This window comes from Cebidichthys violaceus, unplaced genomic scaffold (assembly GCF_023349555.1).
Source record: "Cebidichthys violaceus isolate CVI_PGR_0920_01 unplaced genomic scaffold, fCebVio1.0.p SCAF_19, whole genome shotgun sequence".
In the NCBI taxonomy this organism is placed as follows: Eukaryota; Metazoa; Chordata; class Actinopteri; order Perciformes; family Stichaeidae; genus Cebidichthys; species Cebidichthys violaceus.
The window spans coordinates 9803887-9820979 of NW_027176361.1; the positions used below are offsets into that span (position 1 = coordinate 9803887).

Consider the following 17093-nt stretch of genomic DNA (forward strand, 5'->3'; position numbering starts at 1 on the left):
CTCTACGACATGAGCAATGAGGAAGTAAAGTGAAGTTGTTATAGAACGACAAAGGGGGGACGTTGGGGACAATGTTGAAATTACTTATTGTTTCCTACTGAAAGTCAACGCTCTTTTAAAGCATGTCCGCAACAGTTTCCGAACCTTAACACGTGGTTAAAATTGTTACCATCACAACGAAGGTCATCTAACCTTAATGAAGTAGTCATTTTAACCCAAACTACGATATTTCCTGAACAAAGAACTTAGTTTAACAAACCAATGTTGTCACCCTGTCAATACTGTAGGTGTGTCCGATCAGAAAGTGCCTCCATGTGTCGCTCTAAAAAGCAGCCCCCCACCCAGAGGTGGTTATTCACTGTATCACCTGCGTATTCACACCACTACACCTCTGGTTGGTAGAGGACGAACAAGATGTCGGCCCTGACTTGACTCGGTTGTGACTGTATTGTTGGAAAACTTGTGCTGAAGAGCAAGATGAAGTTAGAAAGCTTTGCGCTGTAGGGTAGCTTTGAAGACGTACAATAACTAAGCATGGCAACGCGTTTCTGACGCTGCTGCTCCTCCTCCTATGAATGCAGAAAATAAATAAAGCATTATATTTAGACCGTTTAACCTTCACCCCCATGCTTTATCTTCGTATCTCTGTCAGTGCAGCAGCTGTGGTTTTCAGCAGGATGTCGACGTGGTTTTTTAACAGGTAAATTATCAGTCCTAAATGTGTCTGTATCAGCTAATGATGAAGATGTTGAGCCAAATTAGACTCCACTGTAAGTCATTGCTAGTGTACATTACTATATATACCTGTGATCTATTTTTCCCTAAATTTGTATGTAATACCAAGATACAGAGCCATTGATTTCTACATGTTCCTCTCTCACCATGTGAATCTTTTCATGAACCAAACTTGACTCTATAGATGGAAGTGAGCGTGTGATCAGGTTTCCTAAGTAGGACGTACAGCACGGTGTCACATCAGGTTGGCCAGTCAAACACAGTCTTGTCTCTAAAGAGTGGAGAAAGTATTAGATTCTCTTCATTCAACACAAGAATTTGAACACAATGACATCTCCAAGGTTTGCCTCCTATGTGACATGGTTGTTGTTGTGGAAAATGGGTGAGTTGTGTTTTTGTGTTTCTAACTTTTCATGGAAATGCTTATCTTTATATATATATATATATATATATATAAACACACATTATATATATAATGTATAAGAAATAATTGTGTTTTTATTTTGTCTCTCATTTCACTTCAGCTCATGCGACTGATTGTTGTTTTTTTGTCAATTTTCTCAATTGTCCTCATCTGTGCGTCAAGAGAGTGGTTTTGTATCAGTTAATGTTGGAGACAAAATGACTTTGCGATGCATCTATAAGAGTGATGATCCAGTATGGCTTTACTGGTATAAGCAAACGCTGGGACAGAAACTAAAGCTGATCTCCACCGCCTATATGTATAATACAGAATCCACTTTTTATCATGAATTCAAGAACAATTCACGCTTCAAGCTGGATACTGGAAACAGTATAAATGACTTGACAATTTTTGATCTGCAAATTTCAGACTCAGCAACTTACTACTGTGCAACAAGCACTACATTTGTGTTGACTTTTGCTGAGGGCACTGTTGTCAGCGTAAAAGGTGCAGGTTTGAAAATCCCAACTTCTGTCCATCAGTCACCATCTGAGACCATCCAGCCAGGAGACTCTGTGACTCTTAACTGTACAGTTCACACTGGGACCTGTGATGGACAACACAGCGTTTACTGGTTCAAAGACTCTGAAGAATCTCATCCAGGACTCATTTACACTGATGGAGACAGGACTGATCAGTGTGAGAGGAAACCAGACACACAAACACACAGCTGTGTCTACAACCTGCCGATGAAGAGCCTGAATCCGTCTCATGCTGGGACCTACTACTGTGCTGTTGCCTCGTGTGGACACATACTGTTTGGAGACGGGACCAAGCTGGACTTTGAGGGTGAGTGACTTGTTCAGCCGAGGTTGTTGCGTCTCATTGGTGCTTAAAAGCGACATGTTCTATTTCATCCTTACTGACCGCCAGAGGCAATGTTTAACACTGGATATCTTCTGTCTCGCGCATGCGCAGGTCGAGTCTTTATATCAACAAAGTCACCTGTGACCTCGGATGACCCCCGTCGTCTATAAGTTCCGGTGTCATCCTGAGATCAGTCCTTTTTCATCTTCTCGCTACGCAGGCTAGTTACCATGGTAGTAGAAGCTTAAAGTGAAAATGAACTGTCTATGATCAAGACACATTAGAGTTTGTCGCGGTAGCCTTGTGACCACCGGTCGGAGTTGCGGATCTTCGCCCTCCAGAGGCTGCGACAAGCTGTCCCTCTTAAGAGGGAACGGCGTGTTTCTCCGTTCGGCCCCGGACTCAGTCTGATACGGGCCACCTAAATCACAAAGACAACAATCGGTGACATCGATTAACATTGTTTCTATAACCATTGTTCGTTTTTTCCACGGGTGGCAGAGCACTTCCGCTCTAGCTAATCCAACGGCGGCGAGTGGGAGCGTAGAGTTACGCTGTCGGGCCGCCCTTCACAGTTAACGGAGCACCCTCGCTCCGGCTAACTTGGTGCTAACTAGACTACGGTAATACTCGGATGGTGTCCATTGTTTTTGTAAACATTACGGCTATCAAAGTTAGCAGAGTGCTCTCGCTCAGGCTAACTGGTGGGACACCAATAGTTACAGCAACTGTCCAAGTGAAGAGAGTGTCCTCGCTCCCCTCTCACTATAAGGACTGTTTTTTCTTTGGCCTGTTTCCACAGTGGCGGAGTGCTCTCGCTCAGGCTAACTGGTGGAACACCAATATCTGCAACAACTGTCCGAGTGAAGAGAGTGTCCTCGCTCCCCTCTCACTGTAAGGACTGTTTTTTCTTTGGCCTGTTTCCACAGTGGCAGAGTGCTCTCGCTCAAGCAAACTGGTGGGACACCAATATCTGCAGCAAATATCCTAGTGAAGAGAGTGTCCTCGCTCCCCTCTCACTATAAGGACTGTTTTTTCTTTTGCCTGTTTCCACAGTGGCAGAGTGCTCTCGCTCAGGCTAACTGGTGGGACACCAATATCTGCGCCGACTGTCCTAGTGGAGAGCGTCCTCACTCCCCTCTCACTGACTGTCCCCTGCCTGTTCCCGGCAGCAGAGCGCTCCCGCTCAAAACTGACTTCGCAGCCCACACCAACTAGTGGAACAAGGGTTCCTCCAGAATTGCGGCCATGTTTAACTCTCCCGGCTGTAGGACCTGTATTGCTCCTCTTCAGCCAGAGGACGGCCATGACCTCTGCCCCTCTTGCCTTGGCCTCGAGCATCTGAGGGAGGGCCTCTCGGAGAACTCGTGCATGAACTGTGGCATCATGCGTCGAGTAGTAAGGGCTGCTAGGCTCGCCGAGGTGGAACACCTGATGGATGAGGACGACCTCCCCCTGTCAGGACAGCTGAATCCAGCCCAACCTACCTATTCCAAACGCCGAGCCACAGAAGCTGCAGGGGCTCCCTCCAAGAGGGCTAAGCCCAGCAGGCTGTCTTCTAGAGTGGATCTGCTGACTGCTGAGCTTGCTCAAATGAAGTCGCTTCTCCTGACCCTCCACCCTAGTGCAGGGGGGTCTGAAGCACCAGATCTATCCATGGCTGAGCTTGGTCCAGAAGAGGACGTTATCTCACTGGCAGCGTCAGCCAATCTCTTTACTGAGTACAGTGAAGGGCGGCCCTCCCATGCTTCGGGGCCTGGCTCCCGTTCTTCAGCTCAGAGTTCTTCAGAGGGGGCAGTCGACAGCACCATGGGGTCTGTCATTCGCATGGCACTGGCACGCCTGCAGTTAGATACACAGCAGCCGGAACCTCCGCCTGCGAGTGCCTTCTTCAGGGGCGTTCCCGCCCCCACCACTTTCTCTGTTCCTCCCTCTGAAGAATATCTGAGGGAGCTGCATGCATGCTGGAGAGACACCGGGACTCTGTCCCGTCTTACATCAGATGGACAAACCCTGGCTGCCATGCAGGATGCGGCAAAATTTACGGCAAAATTCACCCTTCTCTGCAGCAAGCTACTCTTGACGCTTCCGCCACCAGCCTCAGTGATGCTTCACTGCAGGCGTTTGCGCTCATGTCAAGGGAACTTGGACGTCTGATGTCCACCCTGGTCCAGACTTGCCGCCAGGTTTGGCTAGCGCAGTCTCCCCTGTCGGAGACATGTAGGAGAACCCTCCGTACTGTCCCAGTAGAACCTGGTGAGCTGTTCGGGGCATCTGCTATACAGGCGCTTCAGCGGACCGTTGAAGCTAGCCAGACCAGGCAGCAGTTCTCTGGCCTTCGCAGAGACATGCCCGCACCCCGCAGACCTAGGGGTCCCACTTCGGCCCCCCGAGGCCGTGCTCAGCCCCCAGCTCACACCAGTAGCCATCACAGGCCTCAGCGTCCCGCTGGGAGGCCAGCTCGCTACCCAGACAACCCTACTTATGTCCCCCCCAGACAACCTCCGAACTTGCGGACTAACAGTCGCCCCCCCAGAGCCTCCAGAGGCAGGGGGGCCAGGAGATGATGTCTTCGGGTCGGCCGTCGTTTTTTTCTCTCAGCAGCAGATCAGCTACTGGGCAGCTCATGCTTCAGACCCCTGGGTGGTGTCCACCCTAACCCAGGGGTACAAGCTTCAATTCCGACGCCGGCCCCCAGCCTCCAGCCGGGTCAAAATGACCAGCGTCACCGACCCGGCAAAATCCCTAGCCCTTTACCAGGAGTTAACCGCGCTCCTGGCCAAGGATGCAATCGAGAGGGTGGACCCCCTGTCACAACCCAGGGGGTTCTACTCAACTTACTTTCTCGTAAAAAAGAAAGGCGGCGGACTGCGCCCAGTCCTAGACCTGAGGGGACTCAACAAGTTCCTGAAGGTATTACCATTTCACATGCTGAGCACAGCAGACGTCCTTCGGGCTGTTTCCAGGGGAGAGTGGTTCACGTCTGTCGACCTGAAGGATGCCTATTTCCACGTTCCCATTGTACCTCACCACAGGCAGTTTCTGCGTTTCGCCTTTCAAGGCCGTCACTTCCAGTTCAGGGTGCTCCCATTCGGACTCTCCCTCTCCCCACGGGTGTTCACAAGGTGCGTTGCTGCTGCCCTTTCCCCCCAGCAATCACAGGGCATGAAAATATTGCCGTACTTGGACGATTGGCTGATCTGTGCACCATCCCGTCTTCAGGCAGCACAGGACACTGCTCACCTCCTCTCTCACGTGGCCCGGTGGGGCCTCAAGGTGAACATGGAAAAGAGCTCCCTGACCCCTTCCCAGAGCATAACCTTCATTGGTGTGGCCCTGGATGCAGCCACTATGAGGGCCTGCCCGTCACCCCAGCGTGTGGACGACATCCTCCACAGTCTCTCCTCCTTCCGAGGGGGCAGGCGGTTGCCCTACATTCTCTTTCTCCGCCTGTTGGGCAAACTGACCGCTGCCTCAGCTGTCGTTCCCTTAGGCTTGCTGTCACTGCGCCCCCTGCAGAGATGGCTGAACAGCCTTCACTTGGACGCCAAGTGGCACAGGCACAGGGCAATAGTAGTGGGAAAACAGTGCCTACTCAGTCTATCCCCATGGAGGGAGAGAGCATATCTTGCAAACGGTGTCCCCATGGGCTCGGTCCCATTCCGCCGAGAGGTGGTCACAACAGATGCCTGCCTCTCAGGATGGGGTGCAGTGTGGCAGAACAGGACTGCTCGAGGGCAGTGGTCTGCTCAAGACCGCATGGAACATGTCAATGTTCTAGAGCTACGGGCTGTGCACCTAGCGCTCAAACATTTTCTGCCAAACTTGAGGGGAAAGCATGTGCTTGTCCGGTCGGACAACACCTCTGCTGTGTTCCACATAAACCATCAAGGGGGTACCAGATCCCTAGAGTTACTACGGGTATCCCGTGCCCTTCTGACTTGGGCAGCCCCTCGCCTTACCAGCCTTCGGGCAATATACCTGCCGGGAGAGCGGAACCAGGTTGCAGATTTCCTGTCCCGTCACAAGCCTCCAGCGGGGGAGTGGCGGCTTCATCCAGACGTGATACAGAACATCTGGGGTCTCTTCGGCAGAGCCGAGGTGGATCTCTTTGCCTCGGAGACGTCGACCCACTGTCCCCACTGGTTCTCCCTGACGGAGAGGACCAGTCCTCTGGGTCAGGATGCCCTGGCTCACACGTGGCCAGACGGGCTTCTTTATGCCTTTCCACTGTTCCCTCTGATTTTGCCAACGCTTCTCAGAGTTCTTCACCAGGGCCACAGACTCTTGCTAGTGGCCCCCCTGTGGCCAGCCAGGACTTGGTTCTCCCTACTGCACAGACTCTGCTGCAGGACACCCTGGCGCCTCCCCGACAGGAGGGACCTCCTGTCGCAACTTGGAGGCCAGATTTGGCATCCCGATCCCAGCCGCCTCCAACTATGGGTCTGGCCGCTGGAGGGCCCGACCGGCTGCTGACTGGCTGCATAGGACCAGTCAGAAGAACTATCCTGAATGCCAGAGCACCATCTACCCGTCTGCAGTACGAAAACAGATGGAGGCTGTTTTCTGAATGGTGTGCAGTTTGGAACAAGGACCCAGTACAGTGCCCCGTGCCTGCTGTACTTGAGTTTCTGCAGTCCCTCCTAGATAAGGGCCGGCCTCCCTCTACCCTGAGGGTATACGTGGCGGCTATTTCGTGGCAACATGCTATGGTCAACAATGACACAGTGGGGAGCCACAGACTGGTGTCCCTCTTCCTAAGAGGGGCTCTGCGATTGCGTCCCCCGAACGCCCCAAGGGCCCCTGCATGGGACCTACCTTTGGTGTTGGACACCCTATGCTTGCCGCCTTTTCAACCCCTGGCACAGGCGGAGCTGAGATGGCTGGCGACCAAGAAGATATCCAGTGTTAAACACTGCCTCTGGCGGTCATCCAGGATTCATAGAACCGTAGTTACGTTCGTAACTTTTGTTTCTGCTGTCTGTCTCTCTGCAGGTGAGCTGGACTCTCTTGTCTGGGTGTGTCTCTTGAGTGGAGCTTTGACGTTCACCACCATCCTGAGTGTTTTACTGGCTCTATCAGTGTGCATGATGAACAAGACAAACAGCTGCCAAAGCACAGGTAACTAGTGCTGTTTGTATCTGGCAGCTTGTGTTCACTGAATTTGGCTTTTGAATAAAAAAGCTTTTTCTGTTTTACAGAGTCTCACGCAAGATTCCCAGCTCCCTCCACAGCAAATGCAAAGGTGAATATAAATTAAATTAAATTAACTGCTAAAATACCATTCAGACACCTTTTTTAAATTTACATTGCATTGTTTCCTGGATATTGTTTAATCTACTAATGATCAAATTATATATGGTTTGTTACCAGGGTTGCCAAAACGCAGAAATCCTGTACTATGCGGCTTTAAGTGTCCACCTGCACAACGGATCAAGAAGACAGAGGGATCAGACCTGGAGTGAATGTGTGTACTACAGCGTGAAGCAGTAGAACTGGACATATTACATTTGTACTTTTGAGCAAGACCTTTTTAAAGTGTAATGGAGATTTATATCCAAGTTGGAAATAAATAGGATTTTATATCTTCTTCGTAGCCAATATTAAATATTTCTATCCTTCGCTAATGTGCATATTTAGGATACTCATTTGTTGTCTGTGTGGTCTGAAGCAGGTTATCTTTAAACCATGTATCTTGTTTATTTTTTTCTTGTCTTAATCAGCATATTTAGCTCAGATTCACCGACCCTGTAAAAGTCACTCAAATGCTTCTAGCTTCAAGATCATCTCATACTTTCTGTGTTCATCCTCGTTGTTTTCTATAACCAAATCATATGGTGGTTTTTGTATGTGAAATTCATGTCATCAATGATAAAAAATAAACATATTTGAATAGCTTGAAACAATGTGTGTGCGCATGTTTAATTAAGGGGCTTCTTCAAACATAGCAGAGAATGTGGTTGACCTCACCCAAACCAACAAGATGTGAAACTCAATTGTTCCGTCACAAGAAGGTGTTTCTTTTATTGACCTAAAAGCATGATGCTGTACTTTATGATCTTAAGTTAAGAATTGGGAGTAATACAGGCTCAGTGAAGTTGTCTTTTCTGTCCCACAAGAGGACATTCTCTTTGCAGCAAGGCGGCATAAAATCATTATCATGAAAACCCATTTGTCCACATCCAAACCCCAGCAGGTGAAAAGAGCCTGCTTTGGTTCCTACGTGATCCTCGAGGGAAACACAGTCTGAAGGATCAGACTGTGTTACTGTCAGAGTCCTATGATCCCATAGTTCACCTTGACCATAGATCTGCTGTGGCCTCACAACAGCCCTGTTCTCATTCAACTGTCAAGCCAATTTTAAAATCACTTTTAAAATGGTGCAAAACTAGGCTGTGTAGTTTTGTCCACTTGGCAAAAATTAAGAGAGGTCCTCATGAATTAGTTTTGATTTCTCAAGTTTGAATTGTCCTTCATGTCGGCTAGTGTTGGTCATGTTTCATGTTGTTTGGTGACAAAGACATATAAATATACATCCATAAAGATGCTGACAGAAAAAACAGCTGATGAGTCATGTGAGTTAATGTTCACAACGTCAGAATGGTTTTGGAAAAAAGGCGTTTCCACATGCTATTTGCCCATCAACTCTTTTTCGACAAAGGAAAAAAACACCTCAAGATGGCGTGAAAACGTTTTAGCACAATTAAGGAAGTTTTATTGAATTTTGCTTTTTCATACAGGATTAGTCCTGATTGTCATTTTATTTAAATTATTCGTGCAGCCCTAGATTAATAATTTTTTTATTGTGATTAATATAAAACAAAGAGTAGCACACAGTACAGTGTTATGTCTCCCTACTGCTGCTTGAAAAGAAAGCTAATTATATCAGTATAGTATCAAGTGTGGATGCTTGGATGGAACTGCTAAAAATACTGTTTAGTTACCTTTCTATTAAACACAGTGATTATAACTGCACTGTCACGTCACAGATGTGTTTATTTTTATACAAATAAGTTATTTTTCAGTGATTTAAAACTCAAAATATGTGAACCTGTTGCTCAAAACACTAATTTGACTCTAGAGGTGGCAGTGAACATGTGATCAAGTTTCCTATATAGGATGTAGTGTCACTTTTTGTTGGCCAATCAACAGTGTTGTGAGTGAAACGTGTAGAAGGGATCTAGATTGTTCTCATTCAACAAAAGAATTTGAACATGATGACATCTCCAAAGTGTGTCTTCTTTCTGACATGTTTGTTTTGGGGGAAAATGGGTGAGTTGTGTTTTTTGTGATTGCAGTTTGAATCTTTTAAAGTGTGTGGCCACTCCTCATGGCATTGCTTCTGATGCGTTGATTCATGTTATCATGAAGTGTATTTGCTTCGTCTCTCCTATCACTACAGTTCAGACGACCGATCTGAGTTTCTCCTCATCTGTTCATCAAGAGAAGAGTTTTCTATCATTTCAAACTGGGGAAACCTTAACTTTGCAATGTTTCTATGAAGGCATTTTAGCAACAAAGCTTTACTGGTATAAACAGATTCTTGGACAGAAACCACGGCACATCTCTTCCTTCTACAAGTACGACAAAAAAGCAGCTTTTCATGCTGAATTCAAGAATCCACGCTTCACATTGGACACTGCAGTCGGTAAAAATCACTTGAGCATAACAGATCTGCAAATTTCCGACTCAGCTACTTACTACTGCGCAAGTAGCACTACAGTCGACGTGGAGTTCATGGAGGGTGCTACTGTCATTGTAAAAGGTTCAGGTTTCAACATCTCAGCTTTGGTCCATCAGTCACCATCTGAGACCATCCAGCCAGGAGGCTCTGTGACTCTGAACTGTACAGTTCACACTGGGACCTGTGATGGACAACACAGTGTTTACTGGTTCAAAGACTCTGAAGAATCTCATCCATTACTCATTTATACGTATGGAGGCAGGACTGATCAGTGTGAGAGGAAACCAGACACACAAACACACACCTGTGTCTACAACCTGCCGATGAAGAGCCTGAATCCGTCTCATGCTGGGACCTACTACTGTGCTGTTGCCTCGTGTGGACACATACTGTTTGGAGACGGGACCAAGGTGGACTTTGAGGGTGAGTGACTTTAGAGGTTTTGTTATTTATTCATATTCATATAGTCGGTATGATACTTCCACAGGCAATATAGAATATATGTAAAAATATATATTGTCTTATTGGGATCAATCAGCTGGGGAAGATTCATGTTGATATCTATTAGTTAACTTTTTACCCTGTTCACCTGTTGAATCTCCCCTTAAGACTTAAGCTCTGTAATGTCTCCTGGTGTCTGTCTCTCTACAGATGAGGAGGACTCTCTTGTCTTGGTGTATTTCTTGAGTGGAGCTTTAGCATTCACTATCATCCTGAGTGTCGTACTGGTTTTCTTACTGTGCATGATGAACAAGAGAAACCGCTGTGAATGTACAGGTACTGTAACTACTATTCTTTGTGGTTGACAGTGTGTGCTCACTCAACCTGGTTTTATAGTGCGGGGCACTTTTCATTCTTTTTCAGAGTCTCCTGCAAGATGTTCAGCTCCCACCACAACAAATGCAGAGGTATTTGTTGTGCAGATTAACTGTTTTACCGTTCAAACATTCAGGCACAGCAATGTTTCTGGACACAGTTGTTATATGTCTCTCAAGTACAATATTGTGGTTTATATTTTGTTACCAGGGTGAACGAAATGAAGAAAACATCCATTACGCGGTTGTGAGGGAACACAGGGTCAACAGATCTAGAAGACAAAGGAACACCGCAGAGACTGAATGCACGTACTCAAGTATAAAGCAGTAGAAGTGTACATGCTTCTAAGTGTTTCCAAGCAAGCCCATGAGACACTGAGGTCGTCTTATCATTATGTCTTTCTTGTGACTATGACTTGAAGCAGCCAGTGTTACTCCTTTCCTAAGAGATGTGTTGATTCAAACTGTTACTTTAGGGCTTTATTTTGCTTTGGCTTGGACTGAATTAACTGTATTGAACAGGAAAAAGTTTATAATGTTCAGTTCTCCAACAAAGTCATGTTTTAGCAAATCAGATAGCAAAATAAATTTACAACATTTGCTTCATGTTCATGCTTGTATGAAAGAGAGAAATGTATGAATTCACGCTGTTTCATAAATGAAAAGTGGAAACAGAAAGGAAAAGACAGAGAGAAGGTATGACGGAGAGAGGACAGTTACAGGACTAAAAGCAGAAATATGACCTGAGTCAGAACGATGAGTCAAGGCAAGTTAAAGCCTTAACGTCGTCTCATTGGCCAAGAAATCTTCAAGACCATCCTGTTCTCACGCCCAACGTGTCAAATACCGACGCTTGGTCAGTGTCTCTTGTCGTCTGATACCCCGTATCACCGCAGTGTGAGTCGCAACCACAGCGTCATTATTAGATGCTCAGAGCAACTGACGTTTTATAAAAAGCAAGAAAGTGTGTGTATGGTGTGAGGGAGATGAGGTTGGATGGGTCAAGGAAACACGGGACTGTCGCCCAGGAGACTGCTGTTCATGTCCTGTGTTAAACCAAGTCAACGTTGACTTATTTTACCATAGTTTTGTTACCTAACTACTGTACTTTACTGACACCCTTTACATAGCAATCATAGTTATTTTACATAACAAAGGTACTTATTATAATCCAAACCACAATCTTTTCCCATACCCAACTAAGTAGTTTTTTTGCGTAAGTAAACCTAAGACTGAATAAACCTACTTCGGAAGTTTATTTTTAAAAGACATGGGATGCATGTAACGAGCAAAACCTGACACGTCGTCCCTGACAAGTCCAAAACTGATGCTGGATGGGTGTCTAGAGTGTTTGAGAGAACTTGTTGTCAAGACATTTACCACAAAATAGGAAAAAACTGGACTGATTCCTACAATCTGAAGTTTTCAGAGTCAACATGCATTGTCTTTAAGATAAACTGAATGTTTACGTGGAAACATTGGCTTCAGCATTTGAAGGCCCTTTTGTTAATCAGTTTGCTGCTATGAGTAGTCGAATCCTAGACAAACTGTGACAAAGTTACAACAGTTTCAGTTATTTCACATGAGAGTTTTCTGTCTGTTCTCTTCTCAGGGGTTTGAAGTGGGCGGGGCTTAGATGGAGAAAAAAAATGATGACACGTATTTCTGTCCACTGATCAAGCTATTTTGCAATACTTGAATCAAAATATGATGCCGTTGTGGGCGAATGTGTTCAAAAACCACACACACACACACACACACACACACACACACACACACTTTTTTGAGTGTTAAACATGTAAATGATTCTGATGTAAGAATAATTTTGGACATAATGTAAACTGTTATGAAGAAATACTGCCAGTTGCTTCAAGAACTGAATTTTGTGCAGTGGTAATAAATGCAGATGATTGAAAAGCAAAACTTTCTGCCTTTGAGTCTTACTATATATAAAGTTACTTTCTGGCATGCCATGAGGTGACGTCATCTTCTGTATGTGTTGAGAAGAGATGAGGTGCATTGACTGTATATAAGAGATGGACGTAGTCACTGTGACATCACCCACAGGTTTGAGCTCAGCATTTGGTCATCGCCATCTTGGTTTTAGCCGTCACCATCTCGGTTTTTTTAGGCGATGAAAATGTTACAATTAACTTTCATCAACTGAAAACACACTATGACAGGGTTAAAGTTGTAAGACAAGAACGCAGACAACACCATGGTAGCGACCTGTCAATCACAAGGTAGCCGTGTGTCCTAAAGCACACTCTAATTGCTTTAAATGACAACATAATGTACTAAATGAACATCATGCTGTATTGAAGAAGACTTGAAACTAGAGATTGAGACGATAAAGTGATGTTTACAATGTTTACTGAGGTAATAATCAAGTGAGGAGTAGAGTCATTTTATCATAGACTTCTATACAACCAGACTGGTTTTTTGCAACCAGAGGAGCCGTCCCCTGATGGCCAGTAGAAAGAATGCAAATTCAAGGTACTTCCGCATTGGCTTCACTTTTCAGGTGCCGCCTGGGTGCACCCCTCAACACAACATCCTTAAAACCGTCCTGCAGTGCTTGTTTGCCTGGTTCGCTTGTTTTGGCGAAGAAGAAATTCTGAATTTGAAGCCAAATGACAAGCTTCTTTTTCTACACAGGAGTCAGCAAGTTGCGTTCTCTCAACTCCACTTACCCAATGACAGAAATCACACCAGAAACCCACATTTGTTTCCTACCAGCCTTTTGCACGTAAACACACTTTCAGTTTGAGAACTCCTCTGTTCCAAGTATGCATCTAAATTGCAGTTTCCATTTTTGCCTGACTTACATGTGTGTGTGTTGCCATTCAATCAACTACATACATTCTGTTGACACAGATCACAAAACAGGCCAAGGTTTGACTCGGTTTTTTTTGCCTCAATGTCATCCAGCCAACCATGTTCTGCAAGGTGAGGATGACGAACCTATCAGACCTGAAGGATGTGGCAGAATGTAGGACAAGTGATGAATTTGTTTTTCTGCTGTTGCTTCAGTCAGAACTGCTGTGGAGAAGAAGCCGTACTGCTGAGGACAGACTGACAAGATGATGCTGCACTTTGTGAACGTTTTCCTGCTCTGGTCTTTGAGTAAGTAAGAAAAATACACTCCTTTTCATGAGTGCCGGCAAACACAAAGCTGACCACATCTCCGTCTGTATATTTCAGGTGTGGCACAACTAAGCGACGTCTCTCAGCCTGTTGCGTTCCAAACAGTGAAGCTCGGAGACTCGGCGACCATTGAATGTCACATAAAGAGTGAACTGAAAAAAAGAGTGTGGTACAAATTTACACCAGGCGAGGGACTACAGCTTGTGGCGACATTCAATTATTTCTACAACCAGACTGTATTTGCTGATGAATCTCATTTCCGTTATTCAGTCAAGTTTGACAGAATCAACAGTCATCTGAGCATATCTGCAACGACATGGGAAGACGCTGGAACATACTTCTGCGGAGTCTTGCAGTTCAAAGACATTCAATTTGGAACAGGAACCTTTTTGATGCTGAAAGGTATTCATTCTCTGTATTCCAGTTAACACAGCTTAAATGCTTAAGGTAATGTGAACATAATGCTAATGATCCAAATTCTTTGATTTCTTCCCCGAGGTGCAAACGTGATGAGTGACTCTGGCGTCCATCAGCCAGAGTCTAAATCAGTCCAGCCAGGAGACTCTGTGTCTCTCAGCTGTTCCGTTCAAACCGGCCGCTGTGCAGCAGAACACACTAGTGTCACATGGCTGAAAACTCATCACTCTGCTCCAAAAATGATTTACTCCTCTGGAGAGAAGACCTGTCAGAGTGAAGGGACTACCTGCCTGTACAGCCATCTCATGAGGAACCTTAGCTCCGATGACGCTGGAACCTACTTCTGTTTTGTGACTTCATGTGGACAGACACTGTTTGGAAATGGGACCAGGATTAATATTCACAGTAAGACAGAAACTGTCCCTTTACACGTACAGTTTTAGTCCATAGTACTTCCAATTCATAGCAAATAACAGGAATCATAAACACAGATACTCTTTAGCTTAGTATCAAAAAGTGCTGTGAAAGCCCAGATTAAGTCCAAAGCCAGCTAGAGCTGAAAGGATTAGTTGATGTTACTGAAGTCAATCAATGAAAACAATCTGCAACAATTTCGATAATGGATTTATTGGTCAAAGTCATATTTCAATCAAAGATTCAAAACATTTGTCCCTGTTTTCTCACGTTTTATAGACTGAATCATTAAAAAACAATCAGCAGATTCATAAAAAAAAACTAAAAATAAGAATTGTTATTTGTAGCCCGAAAGTCAACGTTTTTGCATTCTGCACCACTCATGCATGGTTAGTATTGTTAAGTTTATTGACAGATTGTGGTTATGGCAAATATAAAATGGTTAAATTATGGTGAGGATTAGGCCATAAAAACTGTTTGTTAAAGTTAAGGAACTGAATCATTTAACTGGGTCAAGGTTATTGTTTTTGAGGTTAGCGAGCTCTGAACTCTTCAGCTATCGATCTGACAACAATTTAGCCTCCAATGGCAACGGCCAATATTTCTGGGGTTCCTTTGGAGCCAGAACATGTTGGATAACAACTTCCTTCTGCATGCAGGTCATTGTTTACAGCCTAATGAGCAACTTGAGATGAGAGAATGGAGTCTAATCTTATGAGAAGCTGCTGTATTGGGTGGTGACAGATATCCCAAATCAAATATTTGCATGGCTAGATACGATACGTTAACTCTGCTTGCACAGCTAGTTATTTGTAAAATGATATCAATCACTGTTGGTTTAATTTCCTCTCCAGACAATGCTGTCACCAAACCAGCTGAGCTGAGTCCAGCAGTTATTGCTCTGATGCTGTCAAACATCATTCTGGGGATCGTGACACTCATCCTTATATGGACACTATGCAAGAGTCGGAGAAAATATTCCTCAGGTATTTAAACCCATGTTGATCGGCTGTATGTCTGCAGCAGAGTCAGATCCAAATTCTGTTACATGTTGCTGTAACTGGAGTTGACTGTAGTTATCTCTTTGTTTCTTCAGAGGCAACTGATGGGTCTTCTGAAGGCCACCAGGTAAGAGTTCATCTCAACACCTACAGCGTCATTTTTAATGTTTGATATCCTCTGGCCATCTTTCAGAACAAGCCGTAATCATTTGAATCCCATTTCTCGCAGACGGGTGATGCACTTATCTATGCACCTGTGTGTTTGGCCCCCAGAAGCTTCCCCCCCACTCAAGCTACAGTGAAATACAGTGGAGACTCTGTAATTTATTCTGACATCAGACACTGTCAAAGGAACCGAAAAGTTTCATCTCTGCAATGCAGACAAACCAGGGACATTGAAGACTGAAGGAGTAGGAACTGCTGCTATCAAATGCATATTTACTGAACGGTACATAAACAAATATGAACAAGTCAGCTTAGCACTTCCTCATGTCTGCAATGTAAGGCCAGTCAGTGGACTATTGTACATACTATCTTCACATGGAAATAATAAAGTGCTTTCATACATGTATTGGTGGGGCTGCTTCCTCTGTACAAATAACTGAAAGGCTTTACTGAAGTTGTCCAACGTGAAAAAGTGATGTTATTTTGAATTTACGCATTTGATTCGTCTCAGTTCTCTTTGACCTGCTTTTCTTTGACATCAATGGGTAAACTATTTGGCAAGATTACAAGTCAAGCGACCACCGGGTGTTGGAGGCAGCTGTAGTCCGGTTCTGGCCAGGAGTGAAATGAGGCCCTCATAAGGCTGCCAGAGTTGGCTAGGTTACGGGAGGCTGGACATGGGCCCATTTGATCTAAGAGGTAGGTCCAGTCATCAGCTGGTGGGCTATAAGTTTCAGCCAGTGTAGAAACATCAGTGTACTGGCTTGTCAGGAGTCTTGACTGCTGTATTAAGGCATCTGCTGGGTCAAGTCATCTAAAGTAGTTGTAAAAGTAATAGGGGGTCAGTGAAATACAGAAGAAAGATCGGTATCCTCTAAACCGTCTGTCACCAGTCCAGTATGGAGTGAGTGCACTATATATTTTCTATTTCTTTAGTGTAAAGACGTTCAAATAAAAAAAATCACAATATACAGCATTGGATGCAGACATAAGCAGAACATGCTCAAAAATCCCCTCTGGTCTATTTATAACTTCTTCTCGCAAGAAATTTAAGAAGGGGGGGGGGGGGGGGACAACCTTCAAACTAGCTAGCTCTCTGCATTCTCTTGTTCTGACTGCTGTGGTCAATAAAGTGTGAACGGCTGTGAACTGGTTTCCGCTGGTGGAAACTTCAGTCCTCGCTTGAGCACAGGAAGACTGGCCCAGTCAGAAACCAAGAACAAAGAGAAGTCATTTTATGGGGGCAGCTCTGTAAAATGAGGGTCAATCTCACTGAACAAACTGCAATAATGCAGTGGGGGGTATCATAATGTAGTGGTTTCAGACAGTGTTGTATGAGCCATAAACTACTCATCCATCAACCAGTCAGCATCCGTGTGATTTTAAATCCCAGAGGAAACCACTGCAAACAACTTGGGATGAACGTCATGCGCCTTTATGCATTT

General features: G+C 45.1%; 3 protein-coding genes across 4 annotated transcripts; all 3 read left to right on the top strand.

The window, feature by feature from the left end:
* The first annotated feature begins 1324 nt into the window (after positions 1 to 1324).
* On the top strand, positions 1325 to 7831 carry LOC137874939 (immunoglobulin kappa light chain-like). The gene is made up of 4 exons (XM_068713917.1): positions 1325 to 1987; positions 7001 to 7126; positions 7207 to 7250; positions 7379 to 7831. Exons 1-4 carry the CDS (start codon positions 1357 to 1359, stop codon positions 7496 to 7498), a joined length of 921 nt encoding a protein of 306 aa, XP_068570018.1. The 5' UTR covers positions 1325 to 1356; the 3' UTR covers positions 7499 to 7831.
* Positions 7832 to 9217: 1386 nt separating this feature from the next.
* Positions 9218 to 12394, top strand: LOC137874940 (uncharacterized). Its single transcript, XM_068713918.1, has 5 exons — positions 9218 to 9277; positions 9408 to 10112; positions 10341 to 10466; positions 10554 to 10597; positions 10716 to 12394. Exons 1-5 carry the CDS (start codon positions 9220 to 9222, stop codon positions 10833 to 10835), a joined length of 1053 nt encoding a protein of 350 aa, XP_068570019.1. The 5' UTR covers positions 9218 to 9219; the 3' UTR covers positions 10836 to 12394.
* Positions 12395 to 13362: 968 nt separating this feature from the next.
* LOC137874941 (signal-regulatory protein beta-2-like) lies at positions 13363 to 16032 on the top strand. 2 transcript variants are annotated; one of them, XM_068713919.1, is made up of 7 exons: positions 13363 to 13453; positions 13538 to 13630; positions 13709 to 14053; positions 14150 to 14473; positions 15337 to 15468; positions 15579 to 15610; positions 15713 to 16032. In XM_068713919.1, exons 2-7 carry the CDS (start codon positions 13588 to 13590, stop codon positions 15887 to 15889), a joined length of 1053 nt encoding a protein of 350 aa, XP_068570020.1. In that variant the 5' UTR covers positions 13363 to 13453; positions 13538 to 13587; the 3' UTR covers positions 15890 to 16032. The 2 variants fall into 2 exon arrangements, with proteins under 2 accessions (XP_068570020.1, XP_068570021.1); XM_068713920.1 differs by having other exon boundaries at positions 15757 to 16032.
* The last annotated feature ends 1061 nt before the right edge of the window (positions 16033 to 17093 follow it).